The 24,165-nt window shown below is 39.4% G+C and overlaps 1 protein-coding gene across 1 annotated transcript in view; it reads right to left on the reverse strand.

The window, feature by feature from the left end:
* Positions 1 to 24,165, reverse strand: part of SRMS (src-related kinase lacking C-terminal regulatory tyrosine and N-terminal myristylation sites) — a 65,394-nt gene that overhangs the window by 21,504 nt on the left and 19,725 nt on the right. The window contains exons 4-5 of the mRNA XM_053693135.1: positions 6,300 to 6,435; positions 6,061 to 6,219 (exon numbers count right to left, since the gene is read on the reverse strand). Coding sequence (XP_053549110.1) covers positions 6,061 to 6,219; positions 6,300 to 6,435 — 295 coding nt within the window. The remainder of the gene's footprint in view (positions 1 to 6,060; positions 6,220 to 6,299; positions 6,436 to 24,165) is intronic.

Below are 24,165 nucleotides of genomic sequence, written 5' to 3' on the forward strand. Positions count from 1 at the left end.
CCAAAAGAAGATGCACCACCAAGAGATGTGATTATCAAGTTCTTTAGATTCCCAGAAAAGGAAGCAATCCTTGCAGCTGCGAGGAAAAACCCAACATTTAAATTTCAGGGGACAGTAATTCAATTTTTTCAGGACCTATGTGTCAAAACTCTCCAGAGAAGAAGCCAACTGAAACCACTCACTACACTCCTGAGGAAACACCAAATAGTGTACCGATGGGGATTCCCCTTCAATCTGCATATCCTACACAAAGGCAGAACGCTAAGCCTAAAAGACCCAACAGAGATTCCAGCAATCTGCAACATTATCCAAATAGAAGCGCCAGAAATACCGCAGATAACAAATGAGACAGAGGCACCACAGCACTCTTTGGAAGCAGGACAGCCTCAGAGGCAAAAATGGATGAAAGTGTCAAAAAGAAAAGCCAAGACATGAGGAACAACAACATACAGCTCATCACAAGAGGTGTTGTATAACTTTTGTAACTGATAAAGGAGATAAAGTGGGATACCACTTTTTAATATCTCTCCGCTTTCATAAGCTGGAAGGTAGAGATACATTGATATCTATTGGTGTCACTCTTAGCTTCACTTATTAGAGACTAAGATAAGGGATTATCTAGGTAAAAACACAGAACACAAGACTGATGGTCCAGATAAAAGTAACTGAATACTGATAGCTCAAAGACATGGCCAAATAGACCTAGATAACTGAAAATGTTTAATATGTTTATTTAAAATATTATTCTTTGCTAGTTATAAGCTACCTAGCAGTAAGGGCATAAAGTACTCACTTGTTGTTTATAGGTGAAGGGGGGAGGGGGGGGAGGGGATTCTCTTTTTTGTTATGTTGAAAAAGTTTTTGTCTATTGACAAGTTTGTTTTTATTTTTCATGCCTGTTCTCTAATACTACTAAGCCTGCCCATCCGGGTAAGACGGATATTGAAACACCTATGTATAATGTCTCCAGTCCGAAGTAATGAAAAAGACGGCAGAGCCGGGGGGGAAGCCCTCACTTCAGTAATGTAAGTCATGACAGGTGACATTAGACTTATTTCACACAATGTACGGGGCCTTAACACAGACCTGAAACTCAGGATGGCTTTGAATCAATACTCTAAGTTAAGGGCAAATGTTATTTACTTACAAGAAACACACTTTACTAAGGAAGTAGTACCGAAGTATTGGTCAAAGAGCTATACCCAACACTATCACTCCACCACAGATACAAAAAAAGAGGGGTGTCAATTCTATTGCATCACTCCTTGGGTTTTGTAATGGAACAGTCAATTGTAGACCCAGAGGGAAGGTTCCTAATTCTGAGAGGAAGACTAAGGGATAAACAAATAATTTTTTGCAATATATATGCCCCAAATGAGACACAAATCTCCTTCTTTTACCACATCGCTTACCTATTGACTCAATGGTCACAAGCCAGGATCATATTAGGGGGTGATTTTAATATATCAATGTATACATTTCAGGGCACAGAAAAACTGAAACTAACTCAGAAGCAGATGAGACACAACTCACTGGTTAAAAAGATTAAGGAGACCATTTTATCACATAACTTAATAGATTCCTGGGACACTTTATACGGTAAAACCACAGATTACACCTACTACTCTCATGCACACAAGACCTATTCTAAATTAGACTATGTATATTTGAGTCAGATATGGATCCCAGACTTGACAGCCTCTTCCATACATGCATGCGCTTGGTCGGACCACTCCATAATCCATGTACACATCAAAGAGACATTCCAAGTTAGCTCGGCTCGCTCCTGGACCTATGACCCTTACGTACTACAAAACCCAACTGTACATGATTCCATAACTTCAGCTCTATCTGAATATTGGAAATTAAATGTAGGATCTACTACCAACCCAATTAACACCTGGACAGCACACAAACCCTTTATTCAGGGATTACTCATTAAAGAGAAATCAGCCATTACCAAAGCAAATAGACAGCAAATTGACTCACTTCAGTCCCAGATAGACACACTCACCAAACTCCATCAACAGAACTTAGCGACAGAAGTTCTTCAGGAACTACAGACTAAAAGATCAGAATTAGCAAACATTATGAACAAAGCAGCGGTTAGAGCAGCGCATAGGCTGAAAGCACAATACTTCCTCTACTCTAATAAACCTGACAGATTCTTGGCGCATAGACTTAGAGAAAAGACTAAATCTTTTACAATTCCACACCTTCTAAAAAGGGATGGCACATGTACCTCGAATCCTCAGGAAAGAGCGGATAGTTTTGCTCTGTATTACGCACAATTATATGACAGAGAAAAAACGGCACATACTGATCATACTAAGCAAATGACAGGCAAATTTTTAGATAATGCGAAACTCAAACCCATAGATGACAAGGTTAGGGATGAATTGAATGCGAAGGTGTCTACCAGGGAGGTACTTAATGCTATCAGGGAACTGAAACCTGGGAAGGCAGCTGGCCCAGATGGCTTCCCAGGAGAATATTACCAGCTTTCTAAAACAACATTAATCCCACATATAGTGACACTTTGCAACGACATATTACAAGGCAAAGAAATCCCAGATGAAATTCTTCAAGCTAAGATAGTAGTGATTCCCAAACCGGGAAGAAACCCGAAATTGTGCCAAAATTATAGACCCATATCACTAATCAACCAAGATATAAAAATATTCACGAAAATCTTAGCAAACCGACTTAAGATACACCTACCTGGCCTGGTTCATCCAGATCAGGTGGGATTCATTCTAGATAGGGAAGCCCCGGACAATACTAGACGTATGATCTCCCTGGTGGAATACCTGAACAAAACACGGACGCCTTCTCTGGTCCTGTCTTTGGACGCGGAGAAGGCGTTCGATAGGATAGATTGGGACTTTATGTTTGGAGTTTTGGATCGACTGGGATTCAGGGGTCCATTTATGCAGGCTATTAGAAGTTTATATTCACATCCCACAGCACACATCAGAGCAGCAGGCTACCAATCCAAACGTATTAACATTCGGAATGGGACAAGACAAGGCTGCCCGCTGTCACCACTCCTGTTTGCACTCTGTATAGAGCCGTTGGCAGCAACAATCCGTTTGGCTCCAGAGGTACATGGCATCAAGATAGGGGGGGAAGAATTTAAAATATCTCTGTTTGCTGACGATGTCCTCCTCACCCTGACCAGACCGTTAACATCTCTCCCTCATTTATATCAAATTATCCAAGACTACTCAGACATTTCAGGATACAAAATCAACTTAGACAAGAGCGAAGCGCTGCCTATCGCACTTCCAAATCACACTAAAAAGTTAATTGACACTAACTTTCCACTTAAATGGGTAAAAGAGGCATTGAAATACCTAGGTATTAAACTATCAAGTGATATGACAGAACTATATAAATTGAATTATGTTCCACTATACAAAACAATCAGGCGGGAGATAAAAACATGGAAAGCCTGTGGCTTCTCGTGGTATGGTCGATTATCGACTGTTAAAATGAACACTCTCCCAAGACTTCTATACCTATTTAGGACCTTACCAATCAAAATCCCTTTAGTAGACCTTAACAGACTCCAAACGGACTTGATTGGCTTTATAAGGGGCAGTAAGAAAGCTAGAATCCCATCCCATACACTACTTCGCCACAGGCAACTAGGAGGGGTAGGAGTTCCCAATCTCATAAACTACTACCAGGCGGCAAGACTAGCACAAACCACTTTACTAGGTAAAAGACCAAACGACCTTAGATGGGTAAAAGTGGAGACATTGATGGCAGGTTACAAACACTCAGATGATATTCTTTGGGAAAAACCGGGACATATCTCTAACAAATCGCAAGCTTCTAAACTAACAGGGGAGATGATGGCACTATGGAATTCACTGTCTTCTTCTCTAAATTTATTACCTACAGACTCACTAAAAAAACCAACTAGGACTCTTATGCACCAGGACTTTCACAGTCAGATAGGAAAATGGGAAAACAAAGGACTTTATAGAGTTGCGGACTTCTTACATAACGGTAAACTAGCAACATTCCAACAACTACAAGACAAATTACAACCAGAAAAGCTACATTGGTTTTTATACTTACAGATGGCATCAGCCGTATCAAGCACTATAACTCGCAACCCCAGACAACATCTGACCACACTAGAACGATACACCAGTTCAAGTACTAGACACAAAAAAATTATTTCTCACATATACATCTCAATACAAATGGCCAAAAACATCTCTAAGACACCGTTAATGGAAAAATGGGAATCAGACACAAATAAAATCCAATCAAAAGAGGATTGGGAAGAAATCTTCTATACGGCAGGGAGGGGTCTGATCAGTGCAGACTTTAAAGAGAATTGTATTAAGACCACCTTCAGATGGTATCTCACGCCAGTAATTGCATCACACTATAACCAGAAGGGCGACAAAAATTGCTATAGAGGATGTATTGAGACGGGGAACTACATACACATGTGGTGGGAATGCCCCCAGATACAACGGATATGGTCTAGGCTATCTGCACTACTAAATGATGTCCTAGATGAACGTATAACTTTAACAATGTCCCAAGCGTTATTAAACGAACATGTTAAACCCTTTAACAAAGCCATCAACACATTTATACGTACACTATGCACAGCTACTAGGATATGTGTGGCCAGACACTGGAAGATAGGGGCCCCCACATGGGAAGAAATAATAGAGAAGATCAAAGCTACATATAAGTTGTCCGAATCAGCCTCCTTTATACAAGCAACTCATGACCAATTTCTAAAGATATGGAGTTACTGGATCCTGAAGGGATATTGAAACATTACTGTTAAAGAACTAGAACACACAAGCACTACAAGACACAGACATTAATTTAAAGTTACAAGGGGACATAGGACACTGACTGTTTATGAGAAACCCTTGTAGAATAAGCAGAGGGGCTTCCTCCCTGGATCTCCGAAAGAAGATTGATTGAGACAGGCAAGTTACAGTTAAAGTTTATGTTTTGTTTTATTGTTTAATGTTTATTGTTATTATCTACACATTTATGTATTTGAAAGCTATAGAGGGAGGAAAACGGTTGTACTGTTACACAGACTTTTCTGCATCTTGGATGATGTACACCCCTCTCGCTTTTAGAGGTTATAATAATATATGCAGATGCATGGACATACAGAATATTCTGGTTGAAGCTACGCTAAAATCTTATTTCCACAATTTTGACATCACATAAACTCATGCCTACTAGACAAGAAACTGAAGATTTCTCTTTGAAAGGTGGGAAGGGCAGGGGATCTTACCTGAACAAATAATATGTGATGTAAGTTTTATATGTTCTGCAATAATAATAATAAAAATAATTTCAACTAAATAACATGCAGGAGAGTCTGAAGCATTATTGTTCCTCATGATTGTACGCAAATACAAACTGTGTTCAGTTTTACAGATGGGATACTAATAATCAGGGACATTTATCTCTTATATCTTATAAAATAGCATAACAGTGATTTAACACAGCATGGCATTGTAGCCAAAGTAACCTCCCACATATATGACCTAGAAAAATTATGAATATAATAGTGCAAAAATAAAAACATCTGGAAAGTATATGACTGTTAATCCAGTACAGTAAATACAAGAACCATGGTAAATGATAAAATGATTGATTTCCTCTATCACAATCATAAAGTCTAAATTGTGTGTGTCTGTAACTGACTTGATTGTGTTTGAAAAAGATATAAAAAATAAAAACCAAAAATATAAATAAGGCACAGTACCACAATGGTGAGTTTAAGAGTCAAACACTATTTAGTATAAGGGATGCGAAGGGGCAGCATAACCTTCATAGGACAAATGTACCCGTTTGCGGGAGCTCAATAATTTAGTGCTCCACTTGTAATCTAGCCCTTTGTGTGTAGATTATTTGGTCCTAGCAGGTACCTTAGGCATAAACCAAAAATACTATCACTGACAAAAATAAGTCAATATAAAATAATAACTAATGTAAATGAAATAAAAAAAACCAATTATTGTTTAGATACTGGGACATAGTGTGTGTGCTGAAACTCACCAATCAAATAATGTTGGAGATTCCCATTGGTCATCAGCTCAGTAACTATATAGATGGGTTCCCCGATGGAGCAAACAGCAAACAACTGGATTAGGTTAGGATGATGTAAATTTTTCAGTGCGTTAATCTCCAACTCAAAGTCATTTGTGTTCATATCATCTGTAAAATCAACATGAAAACTCACTGTTCATCTTTCACATTCTATTACTTAGAAGCCTAGAAATGCTTACAGCACACACCTTGTTTGAAGGTCTTTATGGCTACTCTTTCTCGGCCTACCCAGGTACCTTCCCAAACCTCTCCAAAGAAGCCTTCACCAAGCTTTTTAATCAGTGTGAACTCAGACCGTGGCCTTTCCCAGCTATCACATATCACCTATAAAAAAAACAAAAAACATATGTTCATTTAGAGTTGTGTCTCTATTTACAAAGAAAGATTTGAGCTCTTTAAAGTCCACTAGACATGTTGACATTCAAGCTTACGGTGGATATAAAAAGCTTACACACTCTTTATGAAGTTGCAGATTTTTGAAAGACAAAAAACAACAATGTAAATGTCAGACTTTTTCCATCTGTATTGTGATCTTCCAACAAACCAAAATCCAGAGGAAAAACAAATAGTTAATTATTAGGAGCATTTAAATAATAATAAAAAACTTCTTCTATGCAGATAAAAATGTTGTGTACCTATGTCCAATACTCTGGCACAAGTGCAAAGCCACGCATCTATGTTGTTTCTGAACAAATGGGACCCCAGAGAAACTTTTAAAACCATTTGTCTTATGACTGCAGTAGTTATGTGTAAATCTTTTCAGTGAGAAACCCAAAGTTTGCGAAAAAGTTAATAAGATTGCATCTGGTGGTCAAATAGTGGCATCAAATATACCAAAAAGGACCTAGATCAATACCTTGGGTTTTCTACTTTAAATATATATATTTAATTTCTGTTTAAGTGGGCTGATAGCAAGAATAAAATAAAATCTCCAGTATTTTGAGCACGTTTTTCTCTGCAAAGGGGTTAAACAATGAACAAAGGGGTTAATTCAGGAGCACTGTGCTGTAACTTTAAGAGGCGTGAAAGGGCTATTGTAAATGTCAATTTCTATCCTGTACATAACACACAAAAAGCCTTTTTGAAAACTTTACTGTTGAAAATGAGATTGCAGCTGCAGGATTTTAATGCCCAGATACATTTTACATGGTGATCACTTGGTAACCACGCTGAACAATTTAGCCGGAAAGCAAAAAAAAAACATTTTAGGTGCAATCGCTGGCCGAAAGATTCTGATCGAAACCTATGTATTAAACCCCCGGAACTCCAGAGCAACATTGCACTATAAGAGACATATGTGCATAGCCACCAATCACCAGCTAGCTCTTAACATTTCAGCTCCTGTGCCTACGTAAGTTTGCTACTCAACAAAGGATACTGAGAGAACAAGTTAAATTTGACTATAGAAGTTTCTTAAAAGGACATGTTCTACCTGAACCATGAAAGATTAATTTTTTTTTTTTTTTTTTTTTTTTATTTAATTTTTATTGAGGTTTTTGGTCACAAATAAAAAAGAAAACATTTGGTGGTAGTCAATATACAATGTAAAAGACAACAGAAGAATACCACAAGGTAAGCTGCAAACGTATGAAAAAACAAGTAAACCAAATGATTGGTGGGCACAACTTGGAGAGGGTCGCTCATGGACCCTTTTGAAATACCTCATTTTTTTATTTTCTAGAGTAATATAATGTCGAGCTCCCTTACTGAGAGATAGATTTGTAATTAAACAATGGAACACCTCCATAAAGTTAACTACCAGCTATGTTAGAATTGCATGCGTAGGCGATACGTAATAGTGATCAGTCCTGCTGATCTAGACAGGGCATATAAACGCATTGCTATTGAGTTATGGAGGGTTGGGTACTTAGGGAGCAAATAGGTGCTATAATTTAGGTGCGGTATAAACGAGATAAACCGCTTTGTTAGTTCCCCTATAGTAGGGGATACATTATTGTTGGGGGGGGGGGAGGTGGTGGTTTTCATATTTTTAGCATAATCTCCCTATTTAGGAGCACCGAAACATAATGGAATGGACTTAGAACTTTCCTTGTCATAAAAAGCATGAATTGGGAGAATTTAAACACATACTGATAAGCTATGCAAATGCAATATAATGGGATATAATACGTTATATGTGCTAATAGTGAAGTAGTTATACTTCTGGTTATGCAACAGGGCATATTAAGAAATGCGGTGTAGGAAGGGGAGTTAGATTTAACTAAGTGAAATCGGGGACAAGAATTCCCTCACTATATGACATTAGCTAGTAGGATCAGTCATAAGAATTATATGCATTGGTAGACCAGGCTTGATAGATATCCCAACCTCTACAGGAAGTACCGTCCCTGCAGTGATATGTGGGAGACTGTAGAACATAACATAAACCAAGGGTTAGCAGACTTTATGAAGGGCATTATAATAAGAATAGGGAATACGGCTGTTTTACAAGCTTGTGGCTGTTATGCACTGTCGCCCAGGCACGGGCCCTATGCCCAGACAACAGGCACAACTCTTATATGTATAGATGAATTATTCCCACAAGTTGCTCACTCGCCCGCCTCAACTTGGTCAAATGATATATTCAATACCCTTTGTATTAATTATAATGTAGTGCAGTTAAAATCTGGGTGGTCTTTATGTCTCTGCGGGGATGGCGGCTGTTGCTGAGGGGTCTATAAGAAATCGATTAGTGATCTTGGTTATAGGGGTAGTTAAACTGTAGGTTTTAGCACGCACTATATAAAGGGGGGTTAGCTATAATTTTACAGGGTCTACGGCAAAAAATTATTGGCACCTGGTATAGTCAGCATTCATACGCAAATATGAGTGCTGTAACAGTTACATGTCAGATGACTATGAACATTAAACATAATAATAGTCAACCTTTCAAACCATACAATAAATGGGAAGTAGTATACTATTAATAACACATTGAAGAGTACAATAGTTTGCTCATGTCTAATAGAAACTAACAAAGCTCAACTAGAAAAATCATCCTAATATATTGTAAACTTCGTATGATGACATATATGCCAACTGTAAGTATTATTTACGGTATATCTAAGTTTCAGTTGCTACCATTCAGTTCCCTCATGGTAATAGCCTAATAGGGGTCCATAGACGGCAAGATAATGGGGTACAAAGAACATATACATAACTGTAAAAAACATAATAATACAAGCTTAATCATATGATTTGCAGATAACTCTAGGAACAATCTCAAGCCATATAAAATATTGAGTCTGGTAGACCTAGAGATGTAAGAGAGAGCTGTATCTGTACTAACATAAAAACAACAATATTTGTCAGGCTTCACCTCGGTCGCTGGCAGCGCCCACATAGTAAGAGTAGAAGGTTCATCTTTTAAAGTATGCATTCTCCATCAAAATTCTAATAAGCAATAAACATGGTACATGTATATATATATATAGACACAACAGGTAAGTGAGAGGCTGGATTCTCAAGCAGGGGGAAATTACACAGTGCTAAAAACATTCATACCTATATCCCAATACAATACAATTGAATAAAACCTCTATATGGGTATATGAGATACAAGTATGTTTAAATCTAAACACAACATACACATTAAACAGTGGATATTATGTAAGGTGGTGGTATAGTGGTACATCCAAGTCGCATACCAGTCCAAAGAAGCTCAGAGTGTAGAAAAACTGAAACTTTAGCTATCGAAAAGAAAATGTCCTATGCAGCACAGGCAAAGATTGAAAACAGAACTTAAGGTTACGTCCATCTAGGTTTGACCTATTAAACTTACACAAACAAATATAACCAAGTCCTGTATTGAGCCGCATATATATGCATATATAAGAGTAGGTCACTTCCATAATATGGGAGTAAACATATTTACAGGCATCTAGAGGGATATGAACAGCAAACAGTTTAATGTGGTAATGTTAATGCCCAGTATATTGTGAAAATTAACCGGGCGCAAAGCCATTAAGAGCAAGTTTATCCCGCTTCATAATAAGTCAAACTTACAGCCAAGCCGGTATTGAGACCTTCATATAAGCGAACTGCTAGAAAAGCAGAGCTACGAGTGTGACTAGATGACAGCCCCAGTTGTACTGCTAGAAAAGAGGTCTCCGTACTAACACAGATGCTCCGGCGGTCACACAAAGCCTCCTCCCCGGTGCTTGCGCTCCGCTGCTGAGGGTCGCCCAAAAGGTGAGATGCCAGTGCAGGTCCGGGGTCCCAACCGGCCTCAAGTGAGTAAGAATTTTCGGAGACATCTGTGAGATGAGGTTTACGCTGGTCAGCTCTCCCCCCGATGTGGGCTTGAGATTGTGGATGCAGCATTGCGATGCAGAGCGGGGCCTCCGCTCCAAAGCAAAATGTGTCGGCAGTTAAATGCAGGTCATCGTCTCCCATATTGCACAGTGCTTGTTCTTGTGCCATCTGAATTGTTAGGCTGCAGCCGTTGGAAGCGAAAAGCTTGGCCATTTGCTCCTCTAAGAACCGGAAGGCCGACCTGATACAGCCCTGTGCTGTCGACTCCCAGTCTACGGTCTCCGCCATCTTGTCTGTTATGTAATTCACTAATAGGACTGGAATAGCTGTGAAAACTGCTCCGGTACCCTAGATCAATAGGTTGGGTACAGATAGAGGATGAGAATCGCTATGTTGGTACTGTGGTCCAATATTCATACTGCAGCCGACTCTAAGCCTCCATGGTTATGCTTTCAGTAATGCGTGGCAGTGTCCATATTAGGCTGGAATAAGATGCAGAGGTGCCCACCTTAGGGTGGTAGTAATCAAGAGGATGGAGTCTCTAGTAGTAGTGCAAATACCTGTATAAAGTCATAGTTTTTCCCCAAATATCAGGCTCCAGAGCCGGAGCTCATGCAGTGTGCGTCCGGCTGGTTAGGCAGTTGGCTCCGCCCCCCTGAAAGATTAATTTTGAATCACATGGACCATACAATTTTCTACTAAAGTAGAAGTGTGCCATATGTTTTATTGCACACACATTGGATTAATTAAATGAAAATCATAAAATAAAATGTACTAGTTTGTCACTTTGCATAATCTTGTAATTTATGCAGAAAATAGGTAGATATGAAATACTTAGCTATAACAGATATTAGAGTCATTCACAGGGGTTGAAAAAATTGCCCAAGAGCTAGTGGTCCCATGAAATTTCTCAGTGGTCCCACTTTTTCAACTACACATTTTCACAATGTCATACGTAAACTTGTATTAAGCGGTTATCCGCTTCTAATATACATTTGTATTAAGAATAAAACACTCTTTGTATATAATTATATTAATAAATATTTTAAACTTTTTCTCATACTTAAAAAGAGAATATTCTTGTTCACATGGCAGCAAGCTGAGGCAGGAATAATTGCACACATACATATATAGCCAGGGATAAACACACTCAGCATACACACAAACATTCTCACACACACAAACACTCTCACACACACAAACACTCTCACACACACAAACACTCTCTCACACAAGCTCTCTCTTACACACTCACACAAAATAATCTCTCTCACAAACTCTTACAAATAAGACTCACACACAGTTTTAAACACTCTGTTACACAGTTTCTCTCACAGCTAGGGGCATATTTATGATTGTGCGAGCGGACATGATCCGATATAGCAGATCATGTCCGCTGCACATCGATAAATGCCGATAGCATACGCTCTCGGCATTTACCATTGCACCAGCAGATTTGGGGCTAATTCACCACTAGTAGGGGGTGTCAATCAACCCGATCGTATTCGATCGGGTTGATTTCTGGCGATTTCTGTCCACCGCCTCAGAGCAGGCGGACAGGTTATGGAGCAACGGTCTTTAGACCGATGCCTCATATCTTCTGTTTCCGGCGAGCCTTCAGGAGCTTGATAAATATGCCCCATATTCTCACTTTCTCACACACACATTCTATTTATCACTCTCTCATATTATCATTCTCTCTCTCACTCTCTCATACTATCTAACACACACAAACTCTCTTACACACAATTGTTTTGCAGTTACTATGGAGGTGGCACATTTATTACTGTAGCACCCCTACTTCTTAAAGGCACTTACAGCCATACTTTTACAAGGTAGTTATTGTTACATATCAGACAAGGAGAATGATAAATAAGAAAAGTAGGAATAAGTAAATATGATAACCTCTGCCATCTCCACTATGCAGCCATTGATAGGGAACAAGATAAGGTTGCTAAAAAAAACCCCTGAGACATTAAAGTGTAGAACGACCTCTACTATAGACAAACTTTTAACCATCATCTTTTTCAGACAAGGCATATTTTATACTGACCAGATTAGGGGATTAATTCTTCATGTATTATAGACATCTTGTTTTCTGTTATATATCCCCCTATCATTTGAGAATATTGACCTGAGAAGTGCAGTGTTACTGTGAGTAAACTGCAACAGCCCCTACAATGACTTTATTTGTTATTTGAAAATTGTTGTTTAGGACAATATTAGAAAAAGTAGTACTAACCTAATATGAGAAATCTTTATAAAAATGAAAGTTTATATGACAGATACATGTTAAAAATAGCAGAGCATTTTTCTAAGTCGTCCCAAAAAATTTCAAAGTCGTCCTGGACCACTGGACGACTGGGTTTTTTAACCCCTGGTCATTCACCTGCATCATACATTGATATGAGTACCCTCATTTGAAAGACGTCTCCCTTCATTGAAAGGCATTGCCTTTCAACGTAGGTAAACTATTTAAAATGCCTTTATACACATTTTCTAATTTGTTTGTAACCACCTAAAAACAAGTAAACACCACTCTACTGACCTTACAGATCAGAGGGCACCAAATCACGGAATGTAAAAGGTATATTCAAATTACCGTACACACACACAGACATACGCACACACTCAAAATACAAACATGAGCAAACACAAATATACACGTTGAAACACATACACGTGCACAAAAATTCAAACACAAATACGCTACACATGCACACAAATATATGCACACAAATACACACATGCTCAAAAATACACACAAACACACACTGAGGGATCGATTTATGAAGCAGCGAATGCTGCTTTCGACCCACTCCGCTTCAGGCAGACTAAATCATAAGACCGCTGCTCCTTAACTCGTCCACCACCTCTGAGGCGGCAGACAGCAATCAGCCCGATCAGATACGATCGGGTTGATTGACACCCCCTGCTAGCGTCTGATTGGCTGCAAATGTTGTTGGCATTTATCGACGTGCAGCTGACATGATCCGCTACAGGGGATCATGTCCGCCCGCACATTAGTAAATCGGCCTCATACTCTACACACAACTCTACACACATGAACAAACACATAAATATGCATACAAGTACAAACATGCACATACTTGCACACAAATACATACATGAACAAACACATGCATACAAATACACACATGCACACAAATATGTACAGAAATACGCACATACAAATACTCACATGCTGTTACACATGCACACAAATATGTACACAAATACGCACATAAAGATGCACACAAATACACACATGCTGATACACATGCACACAAATATGTACACAAATACGCACATACACATGCATACAAATACACACATGCTAAAACACATACACGTGCACACAAAAATATACACACATACAAACATGCACACAGATAAACACATGCACAAACACATAAAAATGTACACAAATATACTAATACACATAGAGTAAGGGAGTTTCTTTTCCACTTTTGGCTTCATTGACGTCTATGGGGTGATAGTCCGGTTAGTGGTTGTGCAAAAACTTTCAACTTGTGCTTTACCCAACGTGCCCTACCCAACGCGCACAAAAAGCTTACTTCTAGCGGACTTAACTCACAAGTGGGAGCACAAGCTACCGCTCCACTCATAATCTATTCCTTACTTTTCCTACTGCTGGAAATACTATTCTCAAATATGATTCTTGTCATCCCAGGCATGTAGTCAGGGGTATCCCCAAAGGAGAATATACTAGGATAAAAAGGAACTGTACAACAGATCTTGATTATCAGGAACATTCAAATGAGGCTACAAAAAGACTTCTGGATAGAGGCTACACTGAGAAAGTATTGACTAAAGCTAAAAGAAGTGTATACAACACTAAGAGGGAAGATCTACTACAATATAAAAATACACGCAAATACATTAATAGACAGGAAAATCAAAAAATAAAATTCAGTACAACATATAGCTTGGAATTTAATAAAGTATGTAATATTGTGAGGGAATCCATACCTATCCTTTTTTCTGACCCAACATTGAAAGATATAATGCAGAATGGCTGTGATTTTATATCCAAGAAAGGTAAAACGTTGGCAAATTATCTTTCGCCTTCTGATCTTAAACCACAAAGTAATAGATGTTGGTTACAACAGAAAAAAAGGCTTCTACAAATGCAGGCGACCTATTTGCAGAACCTGTGACTTTGTATGTGAGGGAGATAAATTTGTATCCTCTGTCACTAAGAAGGATTATAAAATCAATTACTATATTAATTGTGCAACTACAAATGTTGTTTATCTCATCACATGCAAACTTTGTTCTAAGCAATTTACCGGGAAAACAAAGAGACCACTGAAAGAGAGGTTTCTGGAACACCTGCGTTCTATTGAAGATTCATTCTCAGATACTCCAATAGCTAGACATTTCAAGTTACTACACAATTCAGATACCTCAGCACTTATGATTCAAGGTATAGATTTTGTCCATCTCTGGAGAAGAGGAGGCAATAGAGAGATGACACTTGACAAAAGAGAAATATTCTGGATGTTTAATTTACAAACCAGTCATCCTTTGGGTATTAACATGAGAAGGGATCTAGACTTATTTGCCCAATAGCCCAGTATTTATGAATGTATTCATTCAAATTAAAAACAATAGTCCGTAAACATTCATATTCTTTTCCTTATGATAATCCTTATTTTTCACATATAATAAGTGTCTATCATTTTGATCAAACAGTATTAAGGCAGTATATATTCATCTGCCAAACTACACATTTTTTTGCTCGCTACAGGTTGTTACAATTGTGAGAGAGCTGTATCTCTTTAAGAACCGTTGTTTTAAATAGGATTATGAACAGGTGCAAAGGCAAGCAGTGACCAAGTGCGCATATGCACGAAACGCGTATGCTGTCTGCACCTGTTCATTCACCTATACTCTGCACTTTTTTGTGCTGACCGCTTTATAAATTTCTCTTGTTAAGTGTAGTCAGTCCACGGGTCATCCATTACTTATGGAATATATCTCTTCCTAACAGGAAGCTGCAAGAGGATCACCCAAGCAGAGCTGCTATATAGCTCCTCCCCTCACATGTCATATTCAGTCATTCTCTTGCAGCCTAACTAAAGATAGGTCGCTGTGAGAGGTCTGTGGTGTTTTTTAACTTAGTTTATTTCTTCAATCAAAAGTTTGTTATTTTAAATGGCACCGGAGTGTGCTGTTTGTTCTCAGGCAGCATTAGAAGAAGAATCTGCCTGCGTTTTCTATGATCTTAGCAGACGTAACTAAGATCCACTGGCTGTTCTCATCTGAGGAGTGAGGTAACTTCAGAAAAGGGGAATAGCATGCAGGGCCCCCCTGCAAATGAGGTATGTGCAGTAAATTATTTTTCTGAGGAATGGAATTGACTGAGAAAATACTGCTGATACCAATGTAACGTAAGTTCAGCCTTAAATGCAGTGATAGCGACTGGTATTAGGCAGATGAGTGTGTGTACACTGAATGTATTTTTCTAAGGAATGGAATTGACTCTGAAAATACTGAAATAATGTATGAGCCTTAACTGCAGTAAAAGCGACTGGTAGCAGGCTTATTAATAACACTTCATAACTTTTAAAATGTATGTTTAAAACGTTTACTGGCATGTTAATCGTTTTTTGTGAGGTACTTGGTGATAAAACTTATTGGGGCATGATTTTTACCACATGGCCATCTTTGTTTTCTGCATAGAAACAGTTATCTGAGCTTCCCCACTGTTGTAATATGAGTGGGAGGGGCCTATTTTAGCGCTTTTTTGCGCAGTAAAAATTCAGTCACAATCTGTCTACTTCATCCTCCATGATCCAGATCGTCTCTAGAGAGCTCAGGGGTCTTCAAAATTCATTTTGAGGGAGGTAATCAGTCACAGCAGACCTGTGACAGTGTGTTTTGACTGTGAGAAAAACGTTAATTATTAAATTGTTATCCGTTTTTGGGTATTAAGGGGTTAATCATCCATTTGCTGGTGGGTGTAATCCTTTGCTAACTAAATACATTTACTGTGAAAAATTGGTTGCTATAACTATTTTGGTTCATTGTTATTTCAACTGTGACAGCTTTTTGTGCTTCTTAAAGGCACAGTAGCGTTTTTTATATTGCTTGTAAATTTATTTAGAAAAGTATTTCCAAGCTTGCTAGTCTCATTGCTAGTCTGTTTAAACATGTCTGACTCAGATGAATCTCTTTGTTCACTATGTTTAAAGGCCAATGTGGAGCCCAATAGAAATTTGTGTACTAATTGCATTGATGTTACTTTAAATAAAAGTCAATCTTTACATGCAAAGAAATTATCACCAGACAACGAGGGGGAAGTTATGCCGACTAACTCTCCTCACGTGTCAGTACCTTCGCCTCCCGCTCAGGAGGTGCGTGATTTCGTGGCGCCAAGTACATCAGGGAGGCCCTTACAAATCACTTTGCAAGACATGGCTACTGTTATGACAGAAGTATTATCTAAATTGCCAGAATTAAGAGGCAAGCGCGATAGCTCTGGGTTAAGGACAGAGCGCGCGGATGAGGTGAGAGCCATGTCAGATACTGCGTCACAGTTTGCAGAACATGAAGACGGAGAGCTTCATTCTGTGGGTGACGGATCTGATCCAGGGAGACTGGATTCAGAGATTTCTAATTTTAAATTTAAGCTTGAGAACCTCCGTATATTGCTAGGGGAGGTATTAGCGGCTCTGAATGATTGTAACACGGTTGCAATTCCAGAAAAATTATGTAGGTTGGATAGATACTATGCGGTACCGGTGTGTACTGACGTGTTTCCTATACCTAAAAGGCTTACAGAGATTATTAGCAAGGAGTGGGATAGACCTGGTGAGCCTTTTTCCCCTCCTCCCATATTTAGGAAAATGTTTCCTATAGACGCCACCACACGAGACTTATGGCAGACGGTCCCTAAGGTGGAGCCGTTGTACATTTAACCAAACTTACGGCTAAGAACTCCGGATTCGCCATCCAAGCGCGCAGAGCGCTATGGCTTAAATCCTGGTCAGCTGGCGTGACTTCTAAATCAAAATTGCTTAATATTCCTTTCAAAGGGCAGACCTTATTCGAGCCCGGCTTGAAAGAAATTATAGCTGACATTACGGGAGGTAAGGGCCATGCTCTACCTCAGGACAGGGCCAAATCAAAGGCCAAACAGTCTAATTTTCGTGCCTTTCGTAACTTCAAGGCAGGAGCAGCATCAACTTCCTCCGCTCCAAAACAGGAAGGAGCTGTTGCTCGTTACAGGCAGGGCTGGAAAGTTAACCAGTCCTGGAACAAGGGCAAGCAGGCCAAGAAACCTGCTGCTGCCCCTAAGACAGCATGAAGAGCAGGCCCCCTATCCGGAAACGGATCTAGTGGGGGGCAGACTTTCTCTCTTCACCCAGGCTTGGGCAAGAGATGTCCAGGATCCCTGGGCATTGGAGATAATATCTCAGGGATATCTACTGGACTTCAAAACTTCTCCTCCATGAGGGAGATTTCATCTTTCAAGGTTATCAGCAAACCAAATAAAGAAAGAGGCGTTTCTACGCTGTGTACAAGACCTCTTACTAATGGGGGTGATCCACCCAGTTCCGCGGACGGAACACGGGCAAGGATTCTATTCAAATCTATTTGTGGTTCCCAAGAAAGAGGGAACCTTCAGACCAATCTTGGACATAAAAATCCTAAACAAATTCCTAAGAGTTCCATCATTCAAAATGGAAACTATTCGTACCATCCTTCCCATGATCCAAGAGGGTCAATACATGACCACAGTGGACTTAAAGGATGCCTACCTTCACATACCGATTCACAAGGATCATTATCGGTACCTAAGATTTGCTTTCCTAGACAGGCATTACCAGTTTGTAGCTCTTCCCTTCGGATTAGCTACAGCTCCAAGAATCTTTACAAAAGTTCTGGCGGTACTAAGACCGCGAGGCATAGCGGTGACTCCGTACCTAGATGACATTCTGATACAAGCGTCAAGTTTTCAAACTGCCAAGTCTCATACAGAGATAGTTCTGGCATTTCTGAGGTCGCATGGGTGGAAGGTGAACGTGGAAAAGAGTTCTCTATTACCACTTACAAGGGTTCCCTTTCTAGGGACTCTTATAGATCTGTAGAGATGAAAATTTACCTGACAGAGGCCAGGTTATCAAAGCTTCTAAATGCTTGCCGTGTCCTTCATTCCATTTCACACCCGTCAGTAGCTCAGTGCATGGAAGTAATCGGCTTAATGGTAGCGGCAATGGACATAGTACCATTTGCGCGCCTGCATCTCAGACCGCTGCAATTGTGCATGCTAAGTCAGTGGAACGGGGATTACTCAGATTTGTCCCCTCTACTAAATCTGGATCAAGAGACCAGAGATTCTCTTCTATGGTGGCTTTCTCGGCCACATCTGTCCAAGGGGATGACCTTTCGCAGGCCAGATTGGATGATTGTAACAACAGACGCCAGCCTTCTAGGCTGGGGCGCTGTCTGGAACTCCCTGAAGGCTCAGGGACTATGGACTCAGGGACTATGGACTCAGGAGGAGAAACTCCTCCCAATAAATATTCTGGAATTAAGAGCAATATTCAATGCTCTCCTAGCTTGGCCTCAGTTAGCAACTCTGAGGTTCATCAGATTTCAGTCGGACAACATCACGACTGTGGCTTACATCAACCATCAAGGGGGAACCAGAAGTTCCCTAGCGATGTTGGAAGTCTCAAAGATAATTCGCTGGGCAGAGTCTCACTCTTGCCACCTGTCAGCGATTTACATCCCAGGCGTGGAGAACTGGGAGGCGGATTTTCTAAGTCGCCAGACTTTTCATCCGGGGGAGTGGGAACTTCATCCGGAGGTCTTTGCTCAACTGATTCATCGTTGGGGCAAACCAGATCTGGATCTCATGGCGTCTCGCCAGAACGCCAAGCTTCCTTGTTACAGATCCAGGTCCAAGGACCCGGGAGCGGTGCTGATAGATGCTCTGACAGCCCCTTGGGTCTTCAACATGGCTTATGTGTTTTCAAACAGGAGAGAGCTTTGGTGATTCTGATAGCGCCTGCGTGGCCACGCAGGACCTGGTATGCAGACCTAGTGGACATGTCGTCCTGTCCACCGTGGTCTCTGCCTCTGAGACAGGACCTTCTAATTCAGGGTCCTTTCAACCATCCAAATCTAATTTCTCTGAGGCTGACTGCATGGAGATTGAACGCTTGATTCTATCAAAGCGTGGCTTCTCGGAGTCGGTTATTGATACCTTAATACAGGCTAGGAAGCCTGTTACCAGAAAAATTTACCATAAGATATGGCGTAAAAATTTATTTTGGTGCGAATCCAAGAGTTACTCATGGAGTAAGGTTAGGATTCCTAGGATATTGTCCTTTCTACAAGACGGTTTAGAAAAGGGCTTATCTGCTAGTTCATTAAAGGGACAGATTTCTGCTCTGTCTATTCTTCTACACAAACGTCTGGCTGAAGTTCCAGACGTTCAGGCTTTTTGTCAGGCTTTAGCTAGGATTAAGCCTGTGTTTAAGACCGTTGCTCCGCCGTGGAGCTTAAACTTAGTTCTTAACGTTCTTCAAGGCGTTCCATTTGAACCCCTTCATTCCATTGATATCAAGCTGTTATCCTGGAAGGTTCTGTTTTTGATGACTATTTCCTCGGCTCGAAGAGTCTCTGAGTTATCTGCCTTACATTGTGATTCTCCTTATCTGATTTTTCATTCAGACAAGGTAGTTCTGCGTACTAAACCTGGGTTCTTACCTAAGGTAGTTACTAACAGGAATATCAATCAAGAGATTGTTGTTCCATCACTGTGTCCTAACCCTTCTTCAAAGAAGGAACGACTTTTGCATAATCTGGACGTAGTCCGTGCCCTGAAGTTCTATTTGCAGGCAACTAAAGATTTTCGTCAAACTTCTTCCCTGTTTGTCGTTTACTCTGGACAGAGAAGAGGTCAAAAGGCTTCGGCTACCTCTCTCTCTTTTTGGCTTCGTAGCATAATACGTTTAGCCTATGAGACTGCTGGACAGCAGCCTCCTGAAAGGATTACAGCTCATTCTACTAGAGCTGTGGCTTCCACCTGGGCCTTTAAAAATCAGGCCTCTGTTGAATAGATTTGCAAGGCTGCAACTTGGTCTTCACTTCACACTTTTTCAAAATTTTACAAATTTGACACTTTTGCTTCTTCGGAGGCTATTTTTGGGAGAAAGGTACTTCAGGCAGTGGTTCCTTCTGTTTAATGTTCCTGCCTTGTCCCTCCCTTCATCCGTGTACTTTAGCTTTGGTATTGGTATTCCATAAGTAATGGATGACCCGTGGACTGACTACACTTAACAAGAGAAAACATAATTTATGCTTACCTGATAAATTTATTTCTCTTGTAGTGTATCCAGTCCACGGCCCGCCCTGTCTTTAAGACAGATCTAAATTTTAATTAAACTCCAGTCACCACTGCACCCTATGGTTTCTCCTTTCTCGTCTGGTTTTGGTCGAATGACTGAATATGACATGTGAGGGGAGGAGCTATATAGCAGCTCTGCTTGGGTGATCCTCTTGCAGCTTCCTGTTAGGAAGAGATATATTCCATAAGTAATGGATGACCCGTGGACTGACTACACTACAAGAGAAATAAATTTATCAGGTAAGCATAAATTATGTTTTTTCATGTTTTTACATGGTTTTACATGGATTTAATAAAGACTTTTATATTTTATTAAATGGGCTTTGAGCGCACTCTTTTCACCCTTTGGATCTCTGTTACTTTTGTGTAGCGTGTATGCAGACACGCTGGGAAGAGTCGCTGCTGCCTATTTTTTCTGGGACAGGAGTCCCTTGCCCTCTCTCTATTGAGCCTACGGAACTTTCTTTTAAATTTGGTAATAGGATTCCAGATTAAGGTCGTTGTGCAGGTTTGTATCCCGTTTCTGTTTTTCTGCTTCACCTGCCTAGGAGATCGGGGATCCGCCGGAAGTGTCCTCTAAGCCTCGCTACGAAGTTAAGTTTTCTATACAGTGGCAACAAGCACGGATCTTACAAGGCAACAGAGCGGACTACCGGAACCAATATAATTATCAGACGCTGAACTGGATGAAGGAAAGTAAAATTGTCCGACTGCATCTGATCTGAAGTCAAGGTACAATTATCCTGTGTCTTTCCTTTTTCAACACATGTTTTGTTTGGCTAAAACAATAGAGCCATAATATAACAACATTATTCATTGGGTATAACGTTAGGCGTTACAAGATAAATATAAGTATGTGTTGGGCAATCTGATAAGTTGCCCATTATGCACACTATAAAGTAATAATTGTTACAAAACGATTATCAAAGAACAATAAGGGATATTTATAGGCTGAAAACGAGGAGGGCATTTTTCTATTAGAATCTATACTAAAGCGGTCAGCACATTTTTTGTACACATAGGAGCTATAAAATGGATAACGCAACTGAGAACTCATATGTATTGGGAGATTTTAGAGAGGATTCATCTGAAATGTTTAACGATGTGTAGTATACACATTGGACAGTTTATTTTTTGAGATTGATGCATTACGCACGAAGGATATTAAATTAGACTTGGATATAAAATCTTTTTTTATTATATACTCACGAAAAACGCATACCTAGAGGGCTATGTATATGCAAGTTTCCCTAATTTGTAGTCAATAATCCTGAGTTCATATTAAAGTGGAATGCAATATTGGACACTTGTTCTTTTGCTCTCATTGATCTACTTATTCAGTACAAAAAAGATCAACGAAAAGACATCATGATAGAACTAAAAGATATACAAGACAAATTGAGGTGTCACCAACGTAATGAGGATTTTAAAAAATATGATAAGCAATTTGAGAAAAACATGATTACTTTTAAACAAGAGTTGTGGCAGTTTAAATCCAGAAAGATGATGAGAGACAAAAAGGACTATGATTCTAAACAAGTATATCGCTGGAGCCAGGGTGATCAGATTAAACCTAGGTCTAATCGAAGATATAATAAAAATAAAAATACTAATTCCAATATGAATTTGATTTTTCTGATGGTGAGGTAGCAGAGGATTCATACGGGCCAGATAGTAGAAGAAGAAACAGGGAATTCGGTCTCAAAAAACGAGACGCATTTGACTGTATCCTCAGCAAGAAGAAAAAAACACATTGAGGCAGAAGGGGGAAAAGGAGGAGGAAAACCAAATCATGCTATGAGAGGGGAAGAAATCCCCAAAAAGGGAGCCACATACAAGACATATCTAACGAGGTCCCAGAACACACAAAAGAAATATGCTTGAACACTGATGTAATCAATCTGTCATATAAAGATCTAAATGACATTGAAATTCAAGTTCTTTCAAAGGTTCTTAATTTTGTTCCTGATAATCACTTTAATATTTTTGAAACAATACTTGATGTTAACAGGTTTGTTCGTAAAATAACTTTACGCAAACACTATTTTGGAAATAGTGATGAACAGGAATAAAATATAACCCAATTGGATATTGACCATGTGGAAACTCATGTAACTGATCAGAAAAAATCTTTGGAATTTTCAGATTGGTGTAGCATAAGAGATTTTGAACAATTACAACAGGAAGGGGTTAAGGATACTCAAGGTTTAATACAGGAGTCTGATATTTGTCTCAAACATATAAAAAACAAAAGTCACTTCTATCCTGTACAAGACCCAAAGTTCTGGATATTTTTTTCAGAAAACAATAGAAGAAAAATTGAGACACTTACACACTATTGAGATGCAAAAACACAAAAAAACAACATTTAAACTTTACTGCTAAAGAAAAGGAGACATTAAAAACTCTTGCGAAGATAACAATTTAGTTATTAGGCAGTCGGATAAGGGAGGCAACATAGTTGTCCTTAACAAAGAGGACTATGTTGCTGAATTACTTAGACAGCTAAATGACACAGCATTACATACTAAACTTAAAGAGAATCCCACTAACAGATATAGGAATGAATTAAATTAACTAATCTATGGCTAGATTACGAGTTTTGTGTTAGGGTTAAAAAGCAGCATTGAGAGGTCCCAACGCTGCTTTTTAACGCCCGCTGGTATTACGAGTCTTGCAGGTACAGGCGTACCGCTCACTCTTTTGGCCAGACTCGGAAATACCGCAAATCCACTTATGTCAATTGCGTATCCTATATTTTCAATATATTTGCATAAAGCCGGTATTACGAGTCTTCCAAAAAGTGAGCAGTACAGCCTCTCCTGTCAAGACTGACACCGCATTTTAAAGTCCGTAGTTAAGAGTTTTACACTAAAACGCCATAGCATAAAACTCTTAATTAAAGTGCTAAAAAGTGCACTAACACCCATAAACTACCTATTAACCCCTAAACCGAGGCCCCCCACATCGCAAACAATAAAATAAATATTTGAACCCCTAATCTGCCAAACCGGACATCGCCGCCACTATAATCAACATATTAACCCCTAAACCGCTGCACTCCCGCATCGCAAACACAAGTTAAATATTATTAACCCCTAATCTGCCGGCCCTAACTTCGACGACACCTACCTACATTTATTAACCCCTAATCTGCCGCCCCCAACGTCGCCGCCACTATAATAAAGTTATTAACCCCTAAACCTAAGTCTAACCCTAACACCCCCTAACTTAAATATAATTTAAATAAATCTAAATAAAATTACTACAATTAACTAAATTATTCCTATTTAAAACTAAATACCGATAAAATAAACCCTAAGATAACTACAATATAACTAATAGTTACATTGTAGCTAGCTTAGGGTTTATTTTTATTTTACTGGCAACTTTGTATTTATTTTAACTAGGTA

The sequence above is a fragment of the Bombina bombina genome, chromosome 1, assembly GCF_027579735.1.
Source record: "Bombina bombina isolate aBomBom1 chromosome 1, aBomBom1.pri, whole genome shotgun sequence".
Lineage (NCBI taxonomy): Eukaryota > Metazoa > Chordata > Amphibia > Anura > Bombinatoridae > Bombina > Bombina bombina.